Below are 21,630 nucleotides of genomic sequence, written 5' to 3'. Positions count from 1 at the left end.
ATCTATTTCCAACACATAAAATGAGCACTACAGCAATTCTCCAAGTCAGCTTTATTGAAAGTCAATTCTTGAAGTCAAATATGCAGACATACAAGTTGTCACTATATTCTGACTTATAAAAACTGGCAGAGTAGAATCTCACAAAATCAGTCAATTGTGAATTCGATTTAATGCCCTGTTAAAAGGGCAAATGGGAGTTTTCAATTAGGTTGAAACTTTTGTGTTCTGTGTTGACCTTATTGACACCAATCAGATGTCTACTAGATTTACTATATACATCTTTAGTCACTGCATTCAAAACAAACATCCAGTGAAATCAACCAGCCACACAACCATTGTTTTGTTTTGTTTGGAGCTGTTAGCGGATATTATGAGTGATCATGTAACTTCAACGTTTATCATTATTAGTCCGGTTGACTATCTGATAAAATGACACTAAAGCCGTGGTGTCCGGTCCAGTCTTTCTTGCGTAAATGTAGTGGAGGTGGTGAGGTAGGCTCATGGAGCACAATGCTCCTCCTTAACTCACTTTTTGGTAACGACCAGCACAGCGGAAGGCACCAAACCTTAAACGTGGATGAATCAAGGGGAAATGGATTAGAAACAAGCAAAGGTGGCCAGAAGTGTATAACGTGCAGCTGAACAGCTAAATGTCTCTCACCTAGCTCTTTGAGGGGCTTCTCCATGTCCAAATCAGTGTAAACGTGACGAGGGTAAGGGGAGAGCAGCGTAAATTCTTGACCCTCTGGCGTGTTGCCGTTCACCTGCACGTAAACGAGCACCGCCGCCAGAGGCTCCTGGGCTTTAAACACTGCTGTGAGGGTGGATCCATCCAGCAGGCGCACCTGTTGTTAACACGGGACAAGCGGAAAAGTCAACTCGCTTTTCGAAAAATAAAGGCTGCAAAATTCCAATTTGAATCAGGAAATCTATTCCATGAAGCACCAAACCAAATTCAAATAGTGACCTGTATCCTGGACTCGTCGTACTCTCTCTTGGTTGGGGGCGGGCCCTGGCCGGTGGGTGACACTGGGCTGGGCTGGACTGAAGACGTACTTGTGCTTGAGGTTCCTCCACCTCCAAACTTTGGTGGACAAGGCAAGAAAAATTCCAGTCATGATTGTTGGCTTTGCCACAGAGAAAATGCAGAGTCAACTACCTTTTGTGCTCTCTCCTCCCTGTCTCTCGCTATCTTTTCTTTAACCCTTTGCCTAGCGGTGAAAAACCAAAGTCAATCAGCGTGACTTCATTATTTCCTCCTCCAAAAACGTCGACAGGGACCTTCACCTGGCCATCTTGTCCTCCATCTTCTCTCTTTGCCGCAGCTCGGCCAACTTCTTCATGTCGTCGTCGTGCAGCTTGTTGCGAATCTGCTGTAGCTCTTGGCCCTGCTTCCTCCGCTGCTTTTCCTTCTCCAGCTCTTCGGCGCGCTCGCGCTCTCGCCGCTCCGCCTGCTTCAGTCGCATCAGCTCCTCCAGTCTGATGCACACAGGCAGCGAGCGGGTATCAGTTTGAGAGAGGCTACATTGAAAACAAAACACTTCCTGGTGATATTGAATTGCTGGGAAAGTAAAGGCAAGCCAATCATATGTTACGTTTATGGCCATCCATAGTGATTTCTATTACGCATAGTAAAATGTCACTCTTGTCCATGATAGAACCAAGGTTCTTATATTTAAAAGAGAAAATATTGGCCAGTTCTATCAGCCTAACAAATAATCTGTTGGACCCTAGTTAATAAAATGTGAAAATACTACTCTTAATTGAGATTTTATGACACAATACTTGGGACTTTTTCCCAATTCTCTCATACATACAAATACCAGATACCTAAAAAACTAACACGACTAAAAACTGCTTTAAAAACAAACTACATTATAAAGAACAATCCAAAAGTGTTATAACTCTGCTGTGAACTCTGACCTTTTGACTTGCTGCTGTTTCTCATCCTCTGTCATGGCCTTTTTGTCAGCATCACCAACCTGTGTACCTTCTCCGCTGGCAACTGTGAGGCAACGATCCAAAAAAGGCAAAACAATGACAGTTGAACATACCACAAAGCCTTGTTGCTCACATTCTGCAACCAGAATATGCAAGTAAGTGTCCCTTTGTGTTTTCAACTTCCACGCACCTCCGGCCGAAGCGTCGTCTTGCGTGCCGGTCTGGTCATCATCCGGTGGTGCCAGAACAGAAGGCTTATATGGCTCATCAATGTCAGTGTCGTTCTCATGCTCCATTAACCTGAAAAAGAAAAGCACGCATGTAAATAGCCATCGGTTTGCACGTTTTGTAACTCGGCTCTGGTGTGCGACTCACCAGTCCATTGCTTGTTCGATCCCCTGGTTCCCGGTACTGGCCACAGCCCTCTCTCTGTAAAAGACAGGACAGAATAAGCATTTCTTCTTCTAGTTAACCTTAAGAAAAGCAGTATAAGAAAACTCCATTGTCACTCACGCCCTGTTCCGGTCAAAGCCCATCTCCAAAAGGCTCTCAAGCGTTGTTAAGTCTGCCATTTCCAGCTGAAAGACACAACACTTTCATTTCTTTACACTCATTTTTTCTCTTATGCTCTCACCTTGACGGAAGTCACGTCATCAATAAATGCAGCCAGATCAACTCAACCGAATATGGCTTTTAACTGAAGCTCGGGAATTCAGTTCAAAACAAACTTTCAAACTGATGATACAAGCCACATACAAAAAGATGAGAATTATCTTACCACAGGGTGATTGAGCGTGGCTGCCTTACGCAATAAAAGACGGTACTTAAATTAGCATTGATGTGGCTAGGATTCAAAGAGCCCAAGCTAACGTTAGCGTTTCCATACAAGAGGCGACTAAAAAGTAGCGATCAAACAAACAAATCTGAGCGTCACCTAAGATATTTCTAATTCAATGCTTGTTTATGCTTAAAAACACACACACACACCTATTCTATTTAATTCCCCTATTGCATCGACAAATGAATAACGACGGGAGTTAGCTTACTCACGCTTCCAGTGCTACGGTACGGAAGCCCACGATGGTCAGTTATTACGACAGAGGAATACAGTAGTAACCTCGGATCCCAACGCAATTCGTTTCCGGAGCGTTGAGAAGCGAAACCGTTGAGTTCCGAAGCAATTTCCCCCATTAGAAATAATTGAACATGCAATAATCCGTTCTCAGCCAGGACATATTTTTTTAATTCAATAAAGGGTGAAAAAAAAATATATAAAAAAAAATATCTATATATAAAAAAAAAAAAAAAATATATATATATATATATATATATATATATATATATATATATATATATATATATATATATATATATATATATATATATATATGTATATATATATATATATATATATATGTGTGTGTGTGTGTGTGTGTGTGTGTGTGTGTGTGTATGTGTGTATGTGTGTATGTGTGTATGTGTGTATGTATATATGTATGTATGTATATATATATATATATATATATATATATATATATATATATATATATATATATATATATATATATATATATATATATATATATATATATGTGTGTGTGTGTGTGTGTGTGTGTGTGTGTGTGTGTGTGTGTGTGTGTGTGTGTGTGTGTGTGTGTGTATGTATGTATGTATGTATGTATGTATGTATGTATGTATGTATATATATATATCCGGGACAAAGATTTCATGGCATTTTGGGTTGAAAACTGACTGTTGAGTTACGAGGTAGTTAACTTCCGGGGTTCCACTGTAGTAGGGTTTCTAGTTGTTATTACTCGAAATCTTTAAATATTAACTTTGGGCGGGGCTCTTACCCACATCAAACTTTGGACAGTTCTTTCTCACTCACTATGTTTTTTGTCTACTTGAAATGACATGAGGTTTAAGGTTGTGCAAATGTCACTTAATAATAAAATTCTAATTTTGTGGCAGACCTTAGGACCAGGCCTCTGATCCAGCAGGCTTTTGATGACTGGTATCTCGCTACATTTGTTGGCAGACAGAATTATAATCAGCTTTATTGACCAAGTTTGTGCATGCCAAATAGGGAATTTGACTCCGGTTGATCTCAGACTCTGTACAACATTGAAATGACTGACAACATTCAGTTAACTAGCAACATTTAAGTGTCGAGAGCTGGATGTTATTGCACAGTAATGTCTCTGAGTCTCTATGAGTGGTGTGAGTTCCTCAGAGCCTGGGGGAAGAAGCTGTGTCTGTGTCTGCTGGTTTTGGCCCACGGCGCTTCTGTAACGCCGTCCAGAGGGGAGTAGTTTGAACAGACTGTGACCTGGGTGAGAAGGGTCTGCAGAGATGTTACTTGCATGTTTCCTGGTCATGGATAGATGGGAGGTTGGTCCCAATGATCTTTTCTGCAGACCTGATTGTACGTTGTTGCACTCTGCGCTTGTCTTGTTTGGTGGCCGATCCAAACCAGACAGTGATGGAGGTACAGAGGATAGACTGAATGATGGCAGTGGAGAAGGTCTTCAGCAGCTCCTGTGGCAGGTTGAACTTCCTGAGCTGTCTCAGAAAGTACAACCTCTGCAGAGTCTATATGGCCAGTTCATTTCAGGTGCCGGGAGATTGTGGATCTTAGGAACTTGAAGGTGTCTGTGGTGGGAATAGCATTACTGAGGATGGTGAGGGGTGGAAGTGGCGAAGGGTCTCTTCTGAAGTCCACTGTCATCTCCACGGTTTTAGCTCCAGTTGGTTTTGGCTGCACCAGTGGATCATTCCATCATGTAATAAAGACATAAATAAATAAATAAATAAATAAATAAATAAATGGATGAATGGATGAATAAATAAATAAATAAATAAATAAATAAATAAATAAAAGCAAGAAAGACAGCATGACATCACAAAGGAAACATGTCACCCCATCCCTAACTGCAGGCCTGCTGGATGGGAGGCCTGGTTCTGAACTTCAAAGTAAAAAAAAAACAAAACAAAAAAACAATGGAGTATTTGCGAAGGAAAGGAACGTTCTTGACAACAAAATACATAATACAAATAAATATTTGGGTTGCATTTCTCATCTAGAACGATGCCATTGTAAATGAATGTTGTTTATGCTTACCTTTTTCAATAAAGGTTGAATAAAAAACATTTATGATAAATTCAGGTTATTTTATAATCTTTTTAAGTTTTTTTTTATTTTGGCCAAAATCCACAAGAATTTATCTCCCCACTGGTAATCAATGAACCCCATTTTAAAGCATAGTTTTGGTGTCACCATTATATACAAATGCTAAACATCCTCGACTATGTTTTGTCATTGCTCCATTTAACTGGCTCAATCAGTTCATTACAATTACTGATACGTAATTGTTAGGTTTATTTTCCTAAACAACTCACAAATAATGAAGAGAGGACGTTTCCGGTTTCTTGCAAAGAGAATAGGAAAGCTTAATGGTTTTCACAATTCTAATCAGCTTTTCCTATCTACCTCACTTTTATTTATTTAGAGGTCCCTAGTTACAAAATGGGTGAGGCCCCTAAAAGGATGGGGAATCAACAAGATCAGCAAAACGGCCTCTGCCCCTGACAGTTTTTTTTTATGTATTTTGATAGCGTAAACACAAGCAGACATTGACAGATAAGCTTTTTCACACGTCATGTCATCATAAAAACCACTTCATTTCTTCATATCACAAAATAGCAGAAAGGTCGTCCTCAGCCGTTCCTTCGGTCAGCTTGGGGTCGACAGCTTTCGATTCCTCATCTCCCTCTGACCTTTATTCTACAGCAAAAACACTCTTTCCACAGCAGTCACAGTATATTGTTAAGCCACTGCATTCATAAATGTATCATCAAACATAATGAAATCATTACTCCATCAGTAATAAATAATGAGCAATGATCCAAATAGTGCTTCAAGCTGCATGCCTGGTCTTTCTCTTTCTCTCTGTCTCACTCACTCTCTCGCTTTCTTTCTTTTTCATTCTCTCTCTCTCAGTCTTTCTCTCTTTTTTTAATCACTGCGCGTTTGTTGGCGCACAAACACAATGACCACAATGACATTTGCTTTTTGACTTTATGGGCAGGGTGGCTCTGTTACATATTTACAGTAATTGTAATGATTAATTTCTTTTTCACCCACCTTGCTGTCTTAAGGAACAGCCAGTCCACGCGCAAGCATTTTCATTCTTTCTTTCTTTCTTTCTTCTTTGTCACCTTTCTTTAGGACCGTTTGCCGCACCCTTACCATGTGGTAGTCACTCTTAGTGGCTTTATCAATGTAATCATTTTATTTGTTACCTTTTTTGTTTATTCGACTTAACGGCAGGCTCCTTGTTTTAGTCTGTAAGTATGGACTTCTTATGCATTCACATGAAATATATTTTAAATATTCGGTTAATTTTCTTGTTGAGCTGCAAAATGTAAACTGTAGCCTATTTGCGGTGTATTTGTATGTATTCTGTAATATAGTTTACATACCCTGAGGCGAGCTTTATGAATTCTGTCGCGCATTTTCGACTCCTACGAAGACCTTGTGGACCATCTTCACAAAGACCATTGAGTAATGTATTAAATGCTGGACAAGGGAAAAAGTTGCTTAACTTCTCAAAATCCTTCCTACTATGATATTTGTCCATAAACAGAGGTAAGTATTTTTCAATAGTTATCACAGTAAATGTAAGTAATTTAATCAACTCAACAGTTTTCAATAAGATGAAGGAAACGAGGGCGAATGTACAACTTGAATTATTTTTATTGCCCTGTTCTTTTTCCATTGGAGGACAGGGTTAAAGGTCAAAACCTATTCATATGACTGAAATCCTACAAAACTGTTCAGAAAGGATTTACATCGTGAAGTGAAAAATAACTCCAGTTATCATAAACCTGTGTTCACTATGTAAAACATTTCTGAACTTGTTGCATGTATTCACATGATTACTCTTGTCTTGACTTGTCTTCTGATCCCTTATTTTATTGGTGTCATAAGATTAAACATGTAATCTCAATGGGGGTAAAATCCAAGGACACTATGATTCTTGACTTTAGGTTTATTACGCGTGAGTCGGGTTATCACTTGAGGGCTGTGATATTATCAGTAAATCATTTCTTCAGTCAGTCTTCGCACTGTGACCACAAGAGGGCAGCACTATTTGAAGTGTAGGCAGTTTTCTTTATGGAAGTTATTACTCAAACAAGAAGCTGAGGCTCATCACAAGACATGTTGGGATTTCCCAATTTCAAATGTAGACATTTATATTTTGTTTGTCATTTCCTGTGTGTAACTTTTTTCTGCGCAAATTCTAAGGTAATCATTCAAATGGAAACCACATGGCACTTGATAAAAGGTGTAGTTGTTATTCCTCATACCTGATGCATTTTTCCTCCCATTGTCAATGGAATGAATGTTATACCGGATTCCCTTTTTCATAAATTCTGCCTGACAGCTGTGCTCTTCTGCTATGGGTCTCACCAGCTGTAACAGCATCTCCATATGGGAAAACTTGGGCTTCCAGTGGAGCTGCTGTTATCTGTGGCGGGACACCTCTTATCATCCCAAACCCCTACATACTTGGCTACATCCTAAATATCACATTTGTTGTATTTTGTTCGTGTTCTGTCAATAAAATTCATTGAAAATGCATTTTCTCCTTTTTGTTGTTCATTTATATGATGAAACAGGCAACCTGGTGCTTCGCGTCTGCCTCATTTCTTGCGTGCGTGTGCGTGTGCAGGGATACAATAATAAAATACGTCAAGAGCTGAAATTCTCAGATGTTTCTTTTACATCTTTTCAATTAAATAAAATGATTTACTGCTTTGATATTCACGCATTCTTGCATCGTGGGTAATTTTGAGTGCCCACAATGGTATCGATTTAAGATCTCTGGATATTCGGACACCCAAAAATATGACGTAACCCCTGAATAGTGTACTATAAAGGAAATAGTGTGCACATTTTGACACAGCCCAAATCTGTGGTTAATATCGACCCCCAAAAAGTGCAATCAATTGTAAGATCTTCCATGAACCATTATTTTCGATTGTAACATGAGAATGTCAAATGGTCACTTTCGCTTTCCGTACAAGGTCAGGTGACCCGGACGTCACAAAAAAGCCTTCTGAGTTATTAACCTTATTCGCAAGAACGAGTGACCAAAAAAAATCTATTAATACAACAATATAATTCTCAACTAAAGGTATGTTTTTTTAAACATCCTTGAAATTTAAATAGGTGTCTCTTCGAAGAGTGACTCGTCCTCGGAAGAACGTGTGACGCTGTATGGCTTGCTAGCAACGCTGAGGGTGGGGACAAAAACTTGCCAGACCTCGCCCAGCCATTGCTTTATTCCGACGGTCAACCCGCCAGGCGCTGCGAAACAGCCTCATCGTCACACCAGGTTTACGTCCAAGGGGGATTCTGACACAGCTGTGTCAATAACTTTCATACACTATGTTTAGAAAAACCTTAAAAAAGGACCCCGAGCTGTTTCAGAACGTGGCGGACGGGCTACGGCAGCTTTACCGGACCAAACTGTTCCCTTTGGAGGACACGTATCGATTCCACGACTTCCACTCTCCTGCCCTCGAAGATGCCGATTTCGACAACAAGCCCATGGTGCTGCTGGTGGGACAGTACTCCACCGGCAAAACCACTTTCATTCGCCACCTCATGGAGCAGGACTTCCCAGGAATGCGCATCGGGCCCGAGCCGACCACAGACTCGTTTATCGCGGTGATGCACGGGGATCAGGACGGGGTGATCCCGGGTAACGCACTGGTAGTCGACCCGAAGAAGCCATTCCGCAAACTCAACGCATTTGGGAACGCCTTCCTAAACAGGTACAGATCTACTCACAAGTTTCAAAAACGGATCAAATCCAAATAATAAAATACTAAAGTATTATAGTGTATCGTCAATGAAGACTACACGCCCCCCCCCCCCCCCCCTACACGCCCTTTTCACTCAGCTACAGGCTGTTACACAATGTTGTAAATTGTGTCACGTTTGTGTGACTTTCCCACTTTCATCACTTCCCAAACCTTTTTGTGGCAATAGTGTAACATGTCTGCCCCTCAGTTCTGGGATTCTGGATTCAAACTATAACTATCTCAGGCCTTCACGTTTGGTGTTTGCATGTTCTCATCCTATACAAAGTCAAACATGCCTCTTGTGTTAGCTGAATACTAAATAGCTCGTAAGGTGTAAATCCGAATTGTTAGCCTGAATGCCTCTCACCCAAAGTCAGCTGGAATAAGTTGCAGCTGACCCATGACCCCTTAGAGAATGGATGGAATTCCACTGTGTGTAACGTAGGTCCATTTTCCTTCCACTTTTCAGTCAACATGTCAGGTATCATTCCGCCCACATACAATGTGAACACCTGGCTTAGACACTGACATATTTGTCAAGTGGCCCCTTGACTGAAGGCAGACTTGTAGGGGATGTTTCTAAGCAATAGATTCTTACGTTTTGTACTTCAGAATGGTGCATTCTTATCACAAGCAGCAGGGAAGTCATCTCCCTTCTTTTCGCCGCCGTGAGCAGGTCTTGAGCAATGAAGTTGTTCCAGCAGGTCAAAGGTTCACATGTGTCATTGGCTGACATTGTTTCACGGTCTGAACAAGACTAACTCGGCCTGTGCGTCCCAAAGATAGAAGTTGGTGAGTCAAAGCTCATTCATACAGACTCTTGAGCCTTGAGTTGCACAATTTCAAAAATCATCTCAATCTTGTAATGTGGTTTTATCACAAACATATAAAAAGTGTGTCATGGTCCAGTAAAACCGAGGTTGACCTTTTTCCCCAAAGGCATGTTTGGCATAAATGCCAAAAGGACACCATACCCAATACAACACATGATGGCGGCAGCATCATCTTTTGGGGCTAATTATTTAAAAGTAGTATATCAGTCAGAGCTAATTAATACGGCATCATAGTTGTTGATGTATCAGGACAAGCAAGAGCAATCCAATGACAGTATTTCCACTTTCCATTGCGGTCCCTTCCTGCAATTTTGCAGATTGTTTGCCCTTTCTTCCACACTCTGCCAAACAACATCAGTCAAGCTCAGATAAACAAAATAACGCATCTCAGATAAGAGCGGCGGTGCCGGACTTCACAGCGGACGATTCATCCGACCGAGTGTATTACAGATGTGAGGGGAAGCCAGATAAGATTGTGTGTGTAAACAAAGGCCATTGTCCATCTCTGCATCATTTGTCACTGTTTTGGACGCCGTCCCGTAGTGTCACAGACCTGTGCTTTGCTTTGAATGGAATTTGCAACTCTTTTTTGCTCTGTTTGGCAACCAGCTCATACAAAGCGTTGTAGCTGCGAAGAGGGAATTGTTTTGGCCTTTTGCTAAGTCAAGAGCAATGTTTTCAAATCATTTTAATTCCTGTATGTTAATATGTTCCATGGGCGGAGGATCAGATACTAATATAAGGGTTCCGTTGTTTAACATTACTCTTTAACTAGCTGGCTCACCTTTGATTGGAACTGTTATTCATAAAGAATGGAAACACAAGTTAGTCATATGATCCTCACTCCTTCAAACTCCAAAGGTAACAACGGCTGTCTTTTTTTTTTTTTTTTTTCCCCCCCCCCCCTTCCTTTGAGCCCTTTGACGCTACTAAATGCCTCTCAGTCGTTTACACAGAAGCTTCAATTGCTTGCCCTCCTTGCCTTTGTAGTTAAAATGCCTCCACAGTCAGCCAGGGGCTGCAAATTGAGGCGCTATCAGTAAAAGCTGAGTCAGCAAAGTCCAAGTTTCGCACCGACCGGTCTGGCTTCGCCCTGCCCTTCTCCTGGCCTTTAATTCCAGGACACTGACTCTGCGCTTTTCCTGAATCTGACACAGGCACAAAGTTGGAAACAGTAGAGAGACATATTCGCAGCGGGGCTCCTCTACATACTAGGTAGACGCAAATGTCAGTAAATATATGGTTAGATGCTCACATCCAGATGATTGGACCCTAGAAACATGACACGAATGTCTATTCTGTACCTCAAGATGGCTGCCTCCACACCCATTTCCTCTTTGTCAACAGGAAGTAGGTGGAAGGTCAAAGGTCGAGAGGCCTGAACCTCACCTTCAGTCACAGGACATGGAAATTAACCCATGGTGTTATTTTAGCGAAGATGTGCAGTTGCAGGTTCTTGCACCCACTTGGTACATAATTGAGGAGTGACTGATCTCACACACTTGAAGGGAGCCCGTGGCTCGCCGTTCATAGAATTCCACCTCATCCCTTCATTTTTTTTCAGACACGCTCTGTGTGGAAACTATTGGGATTGAGGGCTAAATGGAAAGCCCTGAGCCAAAATTCCAAAGTATGTCGGCAGTTATGACTGATGGGTGGAAAAATCCTGCGTGTTTCTTATCTAGAACAAAGAGCGTAGCATTACAGCGGCAGAGCATATGTATGTCACATGCTCAGTTTTCATTCCTCTTTGGATTTTCCTATTTTCATTGTGTGCTATGAGACCTCTGTTGGGGTTTTTGGTGTGTGTGTGTGCTCGTGCCTTTGTGTGTTTTCGGTATGAATGTAAAAACAAGGCTTCTTGCTCAGTCCCATGACTGAGCTTTTTTTTTTTTTTTTTTTTTTTTTTAGTGTCGCTTCAGTTGGACTGAATGTGAAGACCTTCTCTAAGATCTCTGGGCTGTTTTGACAATTTTGTCCCATATGCCTGTGTGTATTATAACTTGTCTTCTGACTAGGGCTGAACAATAATAATAAAAAAATGATATATACAGTCAGGCCCCAGGGTATGAATAATCTTAGGGTAACTCTACTGTATTCTGATTTGTGTTTTACTGACAGTTTTTTTCCTGTTTTCAAAAATATTGTAAAGTTTTTGTAGTGAACTCTTAAAAGACTATAAGCTATAATTCTCTTCATATCAAAGTGGTTTGCATCCCAAGTTCCAACTGTGCCAAAATGATCCTGCCTGACAAATATTAACAGGCGTTCCTCACATGTTTGAGTTTGAAAACGAGTTATTCAAAACTCCATTATTGTCTATTTACTTTTCAATTTATGTGCACACTGACCTTTTTTTCCCACACCTTTTCCATCCTGACTCATGCTCTTTTTCCACTTCCTTCTTTTTCTTCTCTTCCTCTTTTTACTGTACTTGATGCTCCTTCCCCTTCTTTCTCCTAAATAGGTTCATGTGTGCCCAGTTGCCCAACCCGGTCCTGGAGAGCATCAGCATCATCGACACTCCCGGGATCCTGTCGGGAGAGAAGCAGAGGATCAGTCGAGGTTTGCCTAATACTCACCACACCCCACAAATACAACACAGACATGCATGAATAAGCAAACAGGAAGTTGAAATATGAAAATATGACCCAAAGTGTGCTCCCTCTTATTCATGTTTGCCAATTTGTAAAACAGTTTGTCACCCAAATCCAACAAAACAGGTCAACAAAAAAAAAAATCTCCAGTACTTTTAGTTTAGTCACTCCACTTTTGCTTTCTGTTCATCCTAATGACATCATCAAGGCATTTCACAGTTTCACATTTCGCAGTGACTATTCATCAAAGTTGAATAATGAAATGCCACACCTCAATTTACCTTATTTTTTTTCTCTTCATTAAAACCGTATGACTAGACAACTAACCTTACTACTGCCAAAATGCCTAAATGTTCTCGAACACTACGCGAGGAAACGCCACGCATCCGTTTTTAGTCACTTTTTCACATGCTGCACTCTCACTTCAAAAGTGCAACATGCACAATTTTTGTGGGACTCAACTTGCAAAAACGTCTTCCGTTTTGTGCACGCTACAAGAGGAAGTGTACACACAGCGATAGAGGGCTTTTGTCATCAGAGAAAAGGAAGTAAAGCGGAGAATTGTGAATTTCCACAAGAAGGTCGGCACCCCCGTGTGCTCGTGCCTCGCTCAGTGCGCTGATATGCAATCTGTTTTTTATTGAGTTCAGTATTCCCATGAAACAGCGCAGAAAAAAAGCAGCAGCTGGAGCGAATCGAGGAGTTCAGGAAAGAGACATTTAAAAAGACCATGCAAACAAACGGAACAAAAACGATTTTCTACTAATAGCCATTTAAATGTACAGAATTTGTAATGCCTATTGAGGCGACCTTGACTCTATCAAAAGAGAAACCTTTTCTGCACTTTTTATGAGTGCACACCAGTTTCCCCTGTTTGTGTATAAACAATGATACAATGCTGTACTCTACTGTATCATATACAAACAAGTGCGTATAGACTTGAAACACTATGCAGATAGCAGGCACCAGACAGGAAGTTAGCGTACCAGCACGTTTCTGTCGACTGTTGCCCTGTAATGGAGCATTAGCACAAAGCTAGTATATACAGTGTGCAGCATATTTAGTATACATGGTGGTTAGACAGTGAGGGCGCTGTGTTTTTATGGAGCCCCGTCAAAGTGACAGTTGCCGGGTGGAATGTCTGCTGGACTCGGAAAGCTCAAGACAGCAATTCAGGTCCAACGAGGCATCCTGTCACTGACTCCTTGAAAGAATTGAAAATGTGTCAAAGCACAAAAATCATGATATAATGTTGTTTTTGGTGTGGTCAAAAAATGGGGTTCAGTGTTATCTCGTAAATCATAACGTGGTGAAATAAATTGCTGTTGTGATTTGGCCGAGCCAAAACTGTCAAATTGATTTCATAGCTTTCGGTTTAGTCACAAGTTGAACGCAGAGGCGAACAGAATTGTGTGACAAAGTATTTCAATGAGCTTCTTATAAAACTCACTTGTTTTTTACTTTTTGGTTTTTTTTAAAGCCGTGGTTTGATTAATATTGATCTTTATGCACCGCCGCTGTCACCTGAAATTGACAAGGTGCCCATGGGCTCGCACTTTGATTTTAATTTCAATCAACAGTTGGAGAAGGTGTCACGTAACATCTTTTTTTTCGGGAAAGTCGGTCTCGCCAATATGGCTGGCTCTCTCGTCTGCTGTGCATCCGACGACAGCATCACAACTCTGAATTGCCTCTACTTGTCTGCCTGTTGATTGTGAAGTCCGGGAAGAACGGATTTTGACACTTCCTGTCCATTTTGAGTGGACTGGAAACTATTTTGTTGTCTGTTCCGGAATCGGTTGGGTCTGGCTTGATGGAAGGAGTCACTTAATTCTCCCACACACCAATGTTTGCTTTGACTGTAAGGCTGGTCGGCATGTTGCGCTTACGCATCCCCGCGTGGAGTCGTCGTATGTTGAAGGAGCAGCAGTTGTCCATGCGGGCTGGCTATAAGTGAGCCTCATGCTTGTGCAGCTGTCGCTCAGGCCTGCTTTTCCTGACACGTGTTGGGAAAAAAATAGAAAGCAGATAGAATGAGCAAAATGTCCTCCGCTGTCTCCCAAAGGGATCTTGAAACATGTCTTCCTCTCTCTTCTCACACATGCTCGGCGTACAAACATGGAAATGTATTTTCATCTGCCCTCACTCATTTAGTTCTTTAATGGCCCCCGTTATCTCGTTGCTTCCGCCTGTCCAGTGTCACGCTCTCCCCTCCGCCTTTACCCGCACATGCGCCGAAGCAAACAAAGGCTAAGAAGGAATGCGTGCGCAGCAGATATGCGATGCTGATTGCAGATCGAGCCCCAGTGAGATAAATTTGTAGAGATCCGATGACACGCCTTCAATCAAATCTATTCTGTAATTCTTCCCACCCACTGCTCGTGAATAAAGATAAGGATTCATGGAACCGCTGAGGTCGGTCGGACGGACATTGTCCGTTTTTGAAGACTGGTCGAGCTCTAATATGTTTGTGTTGTGAAATACAGTGTTAGAAATTATAAACATTTAAAATGTTGAATAGGGACAGATCGATTATCAGCGCCGATATTCGTCATTTACTATGAGCGACGGCTTTTTAAAACAATCCGATGGCTTGTAAGAGATCGATTTAAAACCGATTTAAATTTTCAGTTCACTTTGAGGTGCTGCTGACCTTGGGAACTCTCTGCACCTTGTCTTTAAATTTAAACAAAGATGACATTTGTTAGTTTGAAAGTTGAGAAAATTCACCTACTGTAGAAAACTAGAGAGTTGTTAACTTGATTTGATCAGATTTGATCTAAGATTCAACCGAAACAATAATAGCACACCTTATTTATACTGCATATACATGAACACTGATGCTCATACGTCCTCTCATAAATGCGTATTATGTATGGTGTAAACAAAATTCTTATCATGAACATCTTTAAATTCTTCCAGGTATATAGTTTCTCTTGATGGTGTATTGTAATTGACTTAATTCACGTTCTTGGGAAGAATGCATGAACTCTTATTTTGAGGTAATGAAACTTCTGGACGTACTACTAAGTGTCAAAACGCTTGAGCAAAGAACCACATTTTCCTGTATTAGTTCCTCCATGGAAGCGGATGTGAGAACACAGTCGGGTACAAGCCACGTGTGTGTACGTAAAAGAATCGGGGCACAAAATCACACAACAAAAGTCAACTTGAACTCCACGTGTTCCTCCCGCCCGCAGGCTACGACTTTGCCGCCGTGTTGGAATGGTTTGCGGAGCGCGTGGACCGCATCATCCTGCTCTTCGACGCCCACAAGCTGGACATCTCGGACGAGTTCTCCGAGGTGATCCGCGCGCTCAAAAACCACGAGGACAAAATGCGCGTGGTTCTGAACAAGGCCGACCAGATCAGCACCCAGCAGCTGATGAGGGTCTACGGGGCGCTGATGTGGTCCCTTGGAAAAATCATCAACACGCCTGAGGTACACACAACTGATTGTCAATTATTTGTGTTTATATTTGCTCTGCTTCGGATACTTTATACAGTATTTAGGCATTATTATAAACTGCTTTGTTTTGAGACATTACTTTTACCGATCATATATTATCGCTCCTTTTTGTTGGGTGATTGATTACTAATTCATTTCTGTAGTCACAAATCTCAACACAATATGATGATATTATACATGATTCCCATTGACTATAGCAATTATATACTGGATAACATTTTTTATTTAACCATTAAAGTCAAGATTTTTTTTTTTTTTTTTTAATACTTTTCTGTTCAAGATAGACAACGAACCCATAAAACAGGTTTAACAGGACGAGCCAAACGCATGCAATCTCTCAACACAACAATCAGCCGTTTTCCATCGAATCAACTTGTCAAATGAAGTGACTGGTTTCAGGTGGAAAGTGTTCACTAAGAATCGGAGCCTTCATTTTTACCCGTTTCCATGAGGAAGGAGCTGCCCCAGCTCAGTACGGATCTTAGGCACACAACACTCGTACAGCAGTCATGTCAACTTGTTTGTAACAATAACATCTCTTTACACGGCGTTTTGGCCAATTTTGCTTTGGTGGAATAAAACGTTCGGTGCCACGGGACATACTCTCGCCAAGTTAATGTTTGAACTTGGACAAAAGTCATAAATGGATCCTACAGGGTCATGTGGACAATTATTCACTGACTTTGCAACCTGCAAGAATGCGCGTGAAAGGACTTGAAGTGTTTCACTGTGGGGTTTGTTTTTTTTTTTCTTTCCTCACACCCTAGCTCATGCGGCTGTTTACATTTCACAAATGCACTTTTACTGTCTGTTTATTCTTTCAACCCACATTGCTGTGTCATCACTGTCACTGATGCGGGTGAGCCTGCTCATGTGTCAACCCCTCCCCCCCCAGGTGGTCCGTGTGTACATCGGCTCATTTTGGGCCCAACCCTTGCTGGTGCCGGACAACAGGAAGTTATTTGAGGCCGAGGAGCAGGACCTCTTCACGGACATCCAGTCCTTGCCCCGCAACGCTGCTTTACGAAAACTCAACGACCTCATCAAGCGAGCGCGTCTCGCAAAGGTTAAGGCTTCCGAAATGACTTCACGTTGTCACATGAAAAGTAAAGCGTACTCAGTCTCTTGCCCACAATTCGCCGAGATAAGAGTCCAGTGGCACGAATAAAGCCAAGTAGGATCGAACATCTGGGAATGTCAAGTCATTGTTCAGATTAAAATGTAGTGGCGCATGTAAACTCCAGAAAGGAATTAATCACGGCATGTAAATAATTGACCGGAGATTTTTGACCGGAATGACAGTTTGCATGTAAACCCGGTGACTGACATTTATTTTTTTGTCAACTAATACATTTGTCCAAATTACCCACAATAATAAATGTATGGTTAAACGGTATTGTCAGAATTTTTGATACGACTCGTGTCGTGGATCTCTAAGCTAATCGGCAAGTTTCAATAGGCAGAATGAATCGACATTACGGTGACAATATGTGACGTGTGTGATTTTTAAAAAAAATATATATATATTTTTCAGGTTCACGCCTACATTATCTGCTCACTCAAGAAGGAAATGCCGAGTGTGTTTGGAAAGGACTCCAAGAAGAAAGAGCTGATTGCCAACTTGGCCGAGATCTACTTGAAGGTAGAGAAGGAGCACCAAATCTCACCTGGAGACTTCCCCAACCTTGCTAAGATGCAGGTAAGGTGGAAATGACGGATAACAGTCCATATAGTGTGTGGGACTTCTCGACACTGATTTTAACGTCTTTACTGACCCGTACTTGAACACGATTTTGGAGCAACACGTAGAAAAACAATCTAACTTTTTTGAGCTGACTCACCTGTTAATTGACTTTTCAATATTGTTCAAATATTTTTGAAGAGAGACACGAGAGCATTGTGCGTGGATGCTAAGATCGCTCACATAGCGACACAGAATTTGTGAACCGAGGTTTGACTGGAAACGTAGCCTTCATCTTCACCTCTTTCCCGACATTGCCCTCCAGGATGTGGACCGAATTTATTTTTCCTGGTTTGCCAGGAAATCCTGCTTGTGCTCTACCACTGAAAGACCAATCTATTTCTATCCCCGATTCCTGTTTTCTGTTCTTAGGAGATGCTTAACGCTCAGGACTTCTCCAAGTTTGCCGCCATGAAGCCCAAGCTGCTGGAAGCGGTGGAAGACATGCTGGCCAACGACATCGCCCGCCTCATGGCCTTGGTGCGCCAAGAGGAGGCGGCGCTGCCCAGCAACTCAGTCAAGGGCGGTGCCTTTGAAGGAACCATGAGCGGCCCCTTCGGCCACGGTTACGGCGAAGGGGCCGGCGAGGGCATCGACGACCTGGAGTGGGTGGTGAACCGCGACAAGCCCTCGTACGACGAGATCTTTTACACGCTCTCGCCCATCAATGGCAAAGTTTCCGGCGCCGCCGCCAAGAAGGAGATGCTCAAGTCCAAACTGCCCAACACGGTGCTGGGAAAGATCTGGAAGCTGGCAGACGTGGACAGAGACGGCCTCCTCGACAACGAGGAGTTCGCTCTGGCCAATCACTTAATCAAAGTCAAGCTGGAGGGCCACGAGCTGCCCGCCATGCTGCCCGACCACCTAGTGCCCCCATCCAAGCGCGTGACCACACTGCAGGATTAGACCTTCACTTTCTGTTTGGGACTCTCCACACGCCAGAAAGTGACTGGGGGTTTGGGGGGTGGGGGGGAGAGGCGTTGGTTTCTTGTGAATTAGAAGAGAAATTATTGTGTGAAAAAATGCAGCTCTGGAGGAAAAATGAAGAGACCAAAGAAACGCTGGTTACTTTCTTTTTTTTTTTTTTTGTTTCATTTTCTGCAAATAAATTCTCTAAATTAGTGGTTCTCAAACTTTTTACACCAATCAAGTGCCACACCAATGCATGCGTGTGGGGCTCTTCATTTACAACGACAAACATTTACTGCACTGTAAATACGTTTGCGTGAAAAATAGTGCCGAAATATTTGTTTCAAAATACATCAACCAATATAAAAGATGAAATGCAAATGCACTTGACAATGAATACTCAACTGTACTGATTAAAAAAAGAAATCAAGCTACACAATGTAGTTTGAACTTTTTAATCAGAGATTGACACACATACTCCGAGATAGCCTTTGTACCTCAAGAGTACTATCATGGCTCAAAATGAATATTTGGATTTTGAATTTGGGAGTTATTAGTAGTTTACATAATAAAACAAATATTCATTTCACTCAAACATAACTATAGGTAGTAAAAAGTGATAATTTTGCAGTGGTCACTTACTTTTTTCCAGAGCTGTAGTCAATAAATAAATTAGGAGAGGGAGAGTGGAGTGATTTTCCACATTGCTACATCCCGAACCAATTCATTGGGTAGCGGGATGTTAAACCTAAATTTACACCTATGTGAAAAAGATGTCCTAGTATACAGTATATAGTCAACATTATTTGATCATTTGATGATCCAAATAATATAATTTGGAGAAAGAGGAAATAAATCATTTCATCTATATTTTTGTATTTCCTGGTGTTGACTCCAAATGCTTCCATTTTTGTTATTTTGCCAGATAAATAAAAGGAATGTCTATCATGACTACGAAGGTTTTTTTCAATATTTGCTTTATGGGTGGGCAACCCTTATAAGGAACAATCATTCATCATTGTCCTGTATTTTTTATTTGGATTGTTGTACATTTTATGTATCTTATTAGAATATTTTTTATTTTACGCCACATCCCATTTTACGTCATCATTTCCAATGTTGGAACTGACATCTGTCTCCATACATGTCAGTTATTAATCGAAGACGTAAACACTGGCAGAGTTGGAAAAAAATACTGCTTTTTGATATTTACTATATCTGTTTCCTAATTATTTTGACAACTCATCACACATGATTAGTGTCTTCTCATAACGGGTGATGACAATAACGTATACTATTATGAAAGGTAATTTGAGCATTTATTTCAGAAGTGCGGCTCGGTGGTGCAGTGGGTAGCATGTCCGCCTCACAGTTAGGAGGGTGCCGGTTTGATTCCACTTCCGGCCCTCCCTGTGTGGAGTTTGCATGTTCTCCCCGTGTTCTCAACCATCCGCACTCACACCTAGGGGAATCAAACCCGCACCCTCCTAACTGTGAGGCGGACATGCTACCCAGTGCGACATGGAGCTGCCCCGGTTGGTGACCTCGCTTAATGATATCAACCGCCCTCTGTTGGCCAGATTGAGTCATAGCACAGTACAGTACAAGCGTAGGAGTTGACAAGCGCCTATTCATAAAAACAACAAATGCGTCATCTATGCTTCATTCACTAGAAGAACCCACAGGAAGGCCTATTATTGGACACAGTTGAATCACTTAATCCCTCATGATTTTGTTTTCAGTTTCTGGAAATGAGATCATATTTAGAATATTAAAATATAGTACTATTGGGCATTTCTTATATCACACACAGGTTCTCATAATGCAGTATGGACTAGTGGCTTAAGAACAATTGAGTTTTTTCATTTTGGGTTAGTTAAAGAAACAAAAACTTTGGAAGATATTGAAAGGTTCTCAAAGACAGAGAAGCTGGTAGCAAATTCCAGTACCCATATCAAAATTGAACTAAAATTGCATACAAAAATGCTTTCATCAATATGTATAACTAGCTTTTTTCATTAAAAAACAAAACTTGGGAACAGAATTGTATGTAAACCAAGCCGTTTGTAAAGCGAGGTATAAGTTATTTCAAACTTGAATCTGCCTGTATATGAAGTTTCTACGTTACCTGTGTTATGAAGTCACAGGTAGGATTTGTCATCTTCAATGATAAGATATTGTATTATACAGTAAAGTGAATCCTCTCTTTACAAACAATTCGGCTTAAGAACAACTCTATTTCAATTCATTTATAAATGGAAAACATTACTTCTGATATCGGGTAAGCAAAACTTTGTTCATCGAAACCATATTGTGAAACTATATTAACTATTGATGGTGCTGCAAACAGACTCAACCCGCTTGGCTTATGTAAAATATTCATCTTAATGTATGCTGTTTGTAATGAAAACATAATGTCTTTCGAACCCGTGATGTTTACGTCCCTTTCAAAAGTACAACGTGTTGTTGCATCCTTGCTTTTTGACCTGCTTCTGAAGTCGCACAAGGTTGCCGGAATGTCCACAGCGATGTGAAGTGAGCCAAGGAAAGATTTCACGTCTCTGAGCTTGTGCTCCTTGTGTAAGACTAAGACATACATACATAGTACATAGATTGGCTCTCCTATTCATTCTTTCCCTTTTCCTGTCCTCTTCCGTCAGGAAGACCTCCCATCACCCCTCCCAATGTTCCCCTCTTCCTTCCTTTTTGGGTCTTATTTGCGGCTTCACTGTCTCACCTTGTTGCCTTTTTCTGTTCCCGGCACCTCTCGTATATCTAAAAATAAACAAGATGTGACATAGTGAACCTTGCAGACTTCGACCTATGCAAGTAATAATGCGCATAGTGCAGGTTCTCGGAGCCGAGGTGAGGAATTGCTCACCTGTGTGTAAACGAACATTATGTCAAGTACAACTAGGGGCCAAATGGGTGCTGCTCACCCAATATGTAACACTCACTAATGAGCTTGGCTTGGCAACACTCTTGTGAGAATTTCATTCAATCAATGACATCAAATGCAATTATAGATACAAATGACATATTTTTCGACATGAATTTGGAGAGTTCATTTTTTTGTCTGATGAGACCAAGGTTGAACCTTTTGGCCATAATTCCAAAAGGTATGTTTGGTGCAAATACAACAGTGCTCATCACCAAGAGAAGACCTACAGTGGATTATGCGTTGGGGCTTAAAATGGAACTGGGTGGAGTCTTTAACAAGATGAGATAATAAGAAAGCAAATAAATAAATAAATAAATAAATAA

The 21,630-nt window shown here is 41.2% G+C and overlaps 2 protein-coding genes across 8 annotated transcripts; one reads left to right on the top strand and one right to left on the bottom strand.

Annotated features, from left to right (window-relative positions):
* Positions 1-36: 36 nt before the first annotated feature.
* On the bottom strand, positions 37-3,071 carry ubxn1 (UBX domain protein 1). 7 transcript variants are annotated; one of them, XM_085933240.1, is made up of 10 exons: positions 2,992-3,071; positions 2,455-2,519; positions 2,317-2,370; positions 2,132-2,241; positions 1,924-2,005; positions 1,288-1,521; positions 1,160-1,211; positions 968-1,084; positions 662-845; positions 37-566 (listed from the first exon to the last, which is right to left on the bottom strand). In XM_085933240.1, exons 2-10 carry the CDS (start codon positions 2,511-2,513, stop codon positions 526-528), a joined length of 933 nt encoding a protein of 310 aa, XP_085789366.1. In that variant the 5' UTR covers positions 2,514-2,519; positions 2,992-3,071; the 3' UTR covers positions 37-525. The 7 variants fall into 7 exon arrangements, with proteins under 7 accessions (XP_085789366.1, XP_085789374.1, XP_085789381.1 ...); XM_085933248.1 differs by having other exon boundaries at positions 1,288-1,479; positions 2,992-3,068; XM_085933255.1 differs by having other exon boundaries at positions 2,988-3,039.
* Positions 3,072-8,015: 4,944 nt separating this feature from the next.
* On the top strand, positions 8,016-19,317 carry ehd1a (EH-domain containing 1a). Its single transcript, XM_085904713.1, has 6 exons — positions 8,016-8,787; positions 12,118-12,215; positions 15,448-15,689; positions 16,612-16,782; positions 17,251-17,415; positions 17,830-19,317. The coding sequence occupies exons 1-6, from the start codon at positions 8,399-8,401 to the stop codon at positions 18,361-18,363; spliced, it is 1,599 nt and encodes a 532-aa protein (XP_085760839.1). The 5' UTR covers positions 8,016-8,398; the 3' UTR covers positions 18,364-19,317.
* The last annotated feature ends 2,313 nt before the right edge of the window (positions 19,318-21,630 follow it).

The sequence above is a fragment of the Syngnathus leptorhynchus genome, chromosome 2 (assembly GCF_054491065.1).
Source record: "Syngnathus leptorhynchus isolate UIUO chromosome 2, UIUO_Slep, whole genome shotgun sequence".
Taxonomy (NCBI): domain Eukaryota; kingdom Metazoa; phylum Chordata; class Actinopteri; order Syngnathiformes; family Syngnathidae; genus Syngnathus; species Syngnathus leptorhynchus.
The sequence above is the reverse complement of the archived record's forward strand: the minus strand, read 5'-3'. Positions and strand labels throughout refer to the sequence as shown.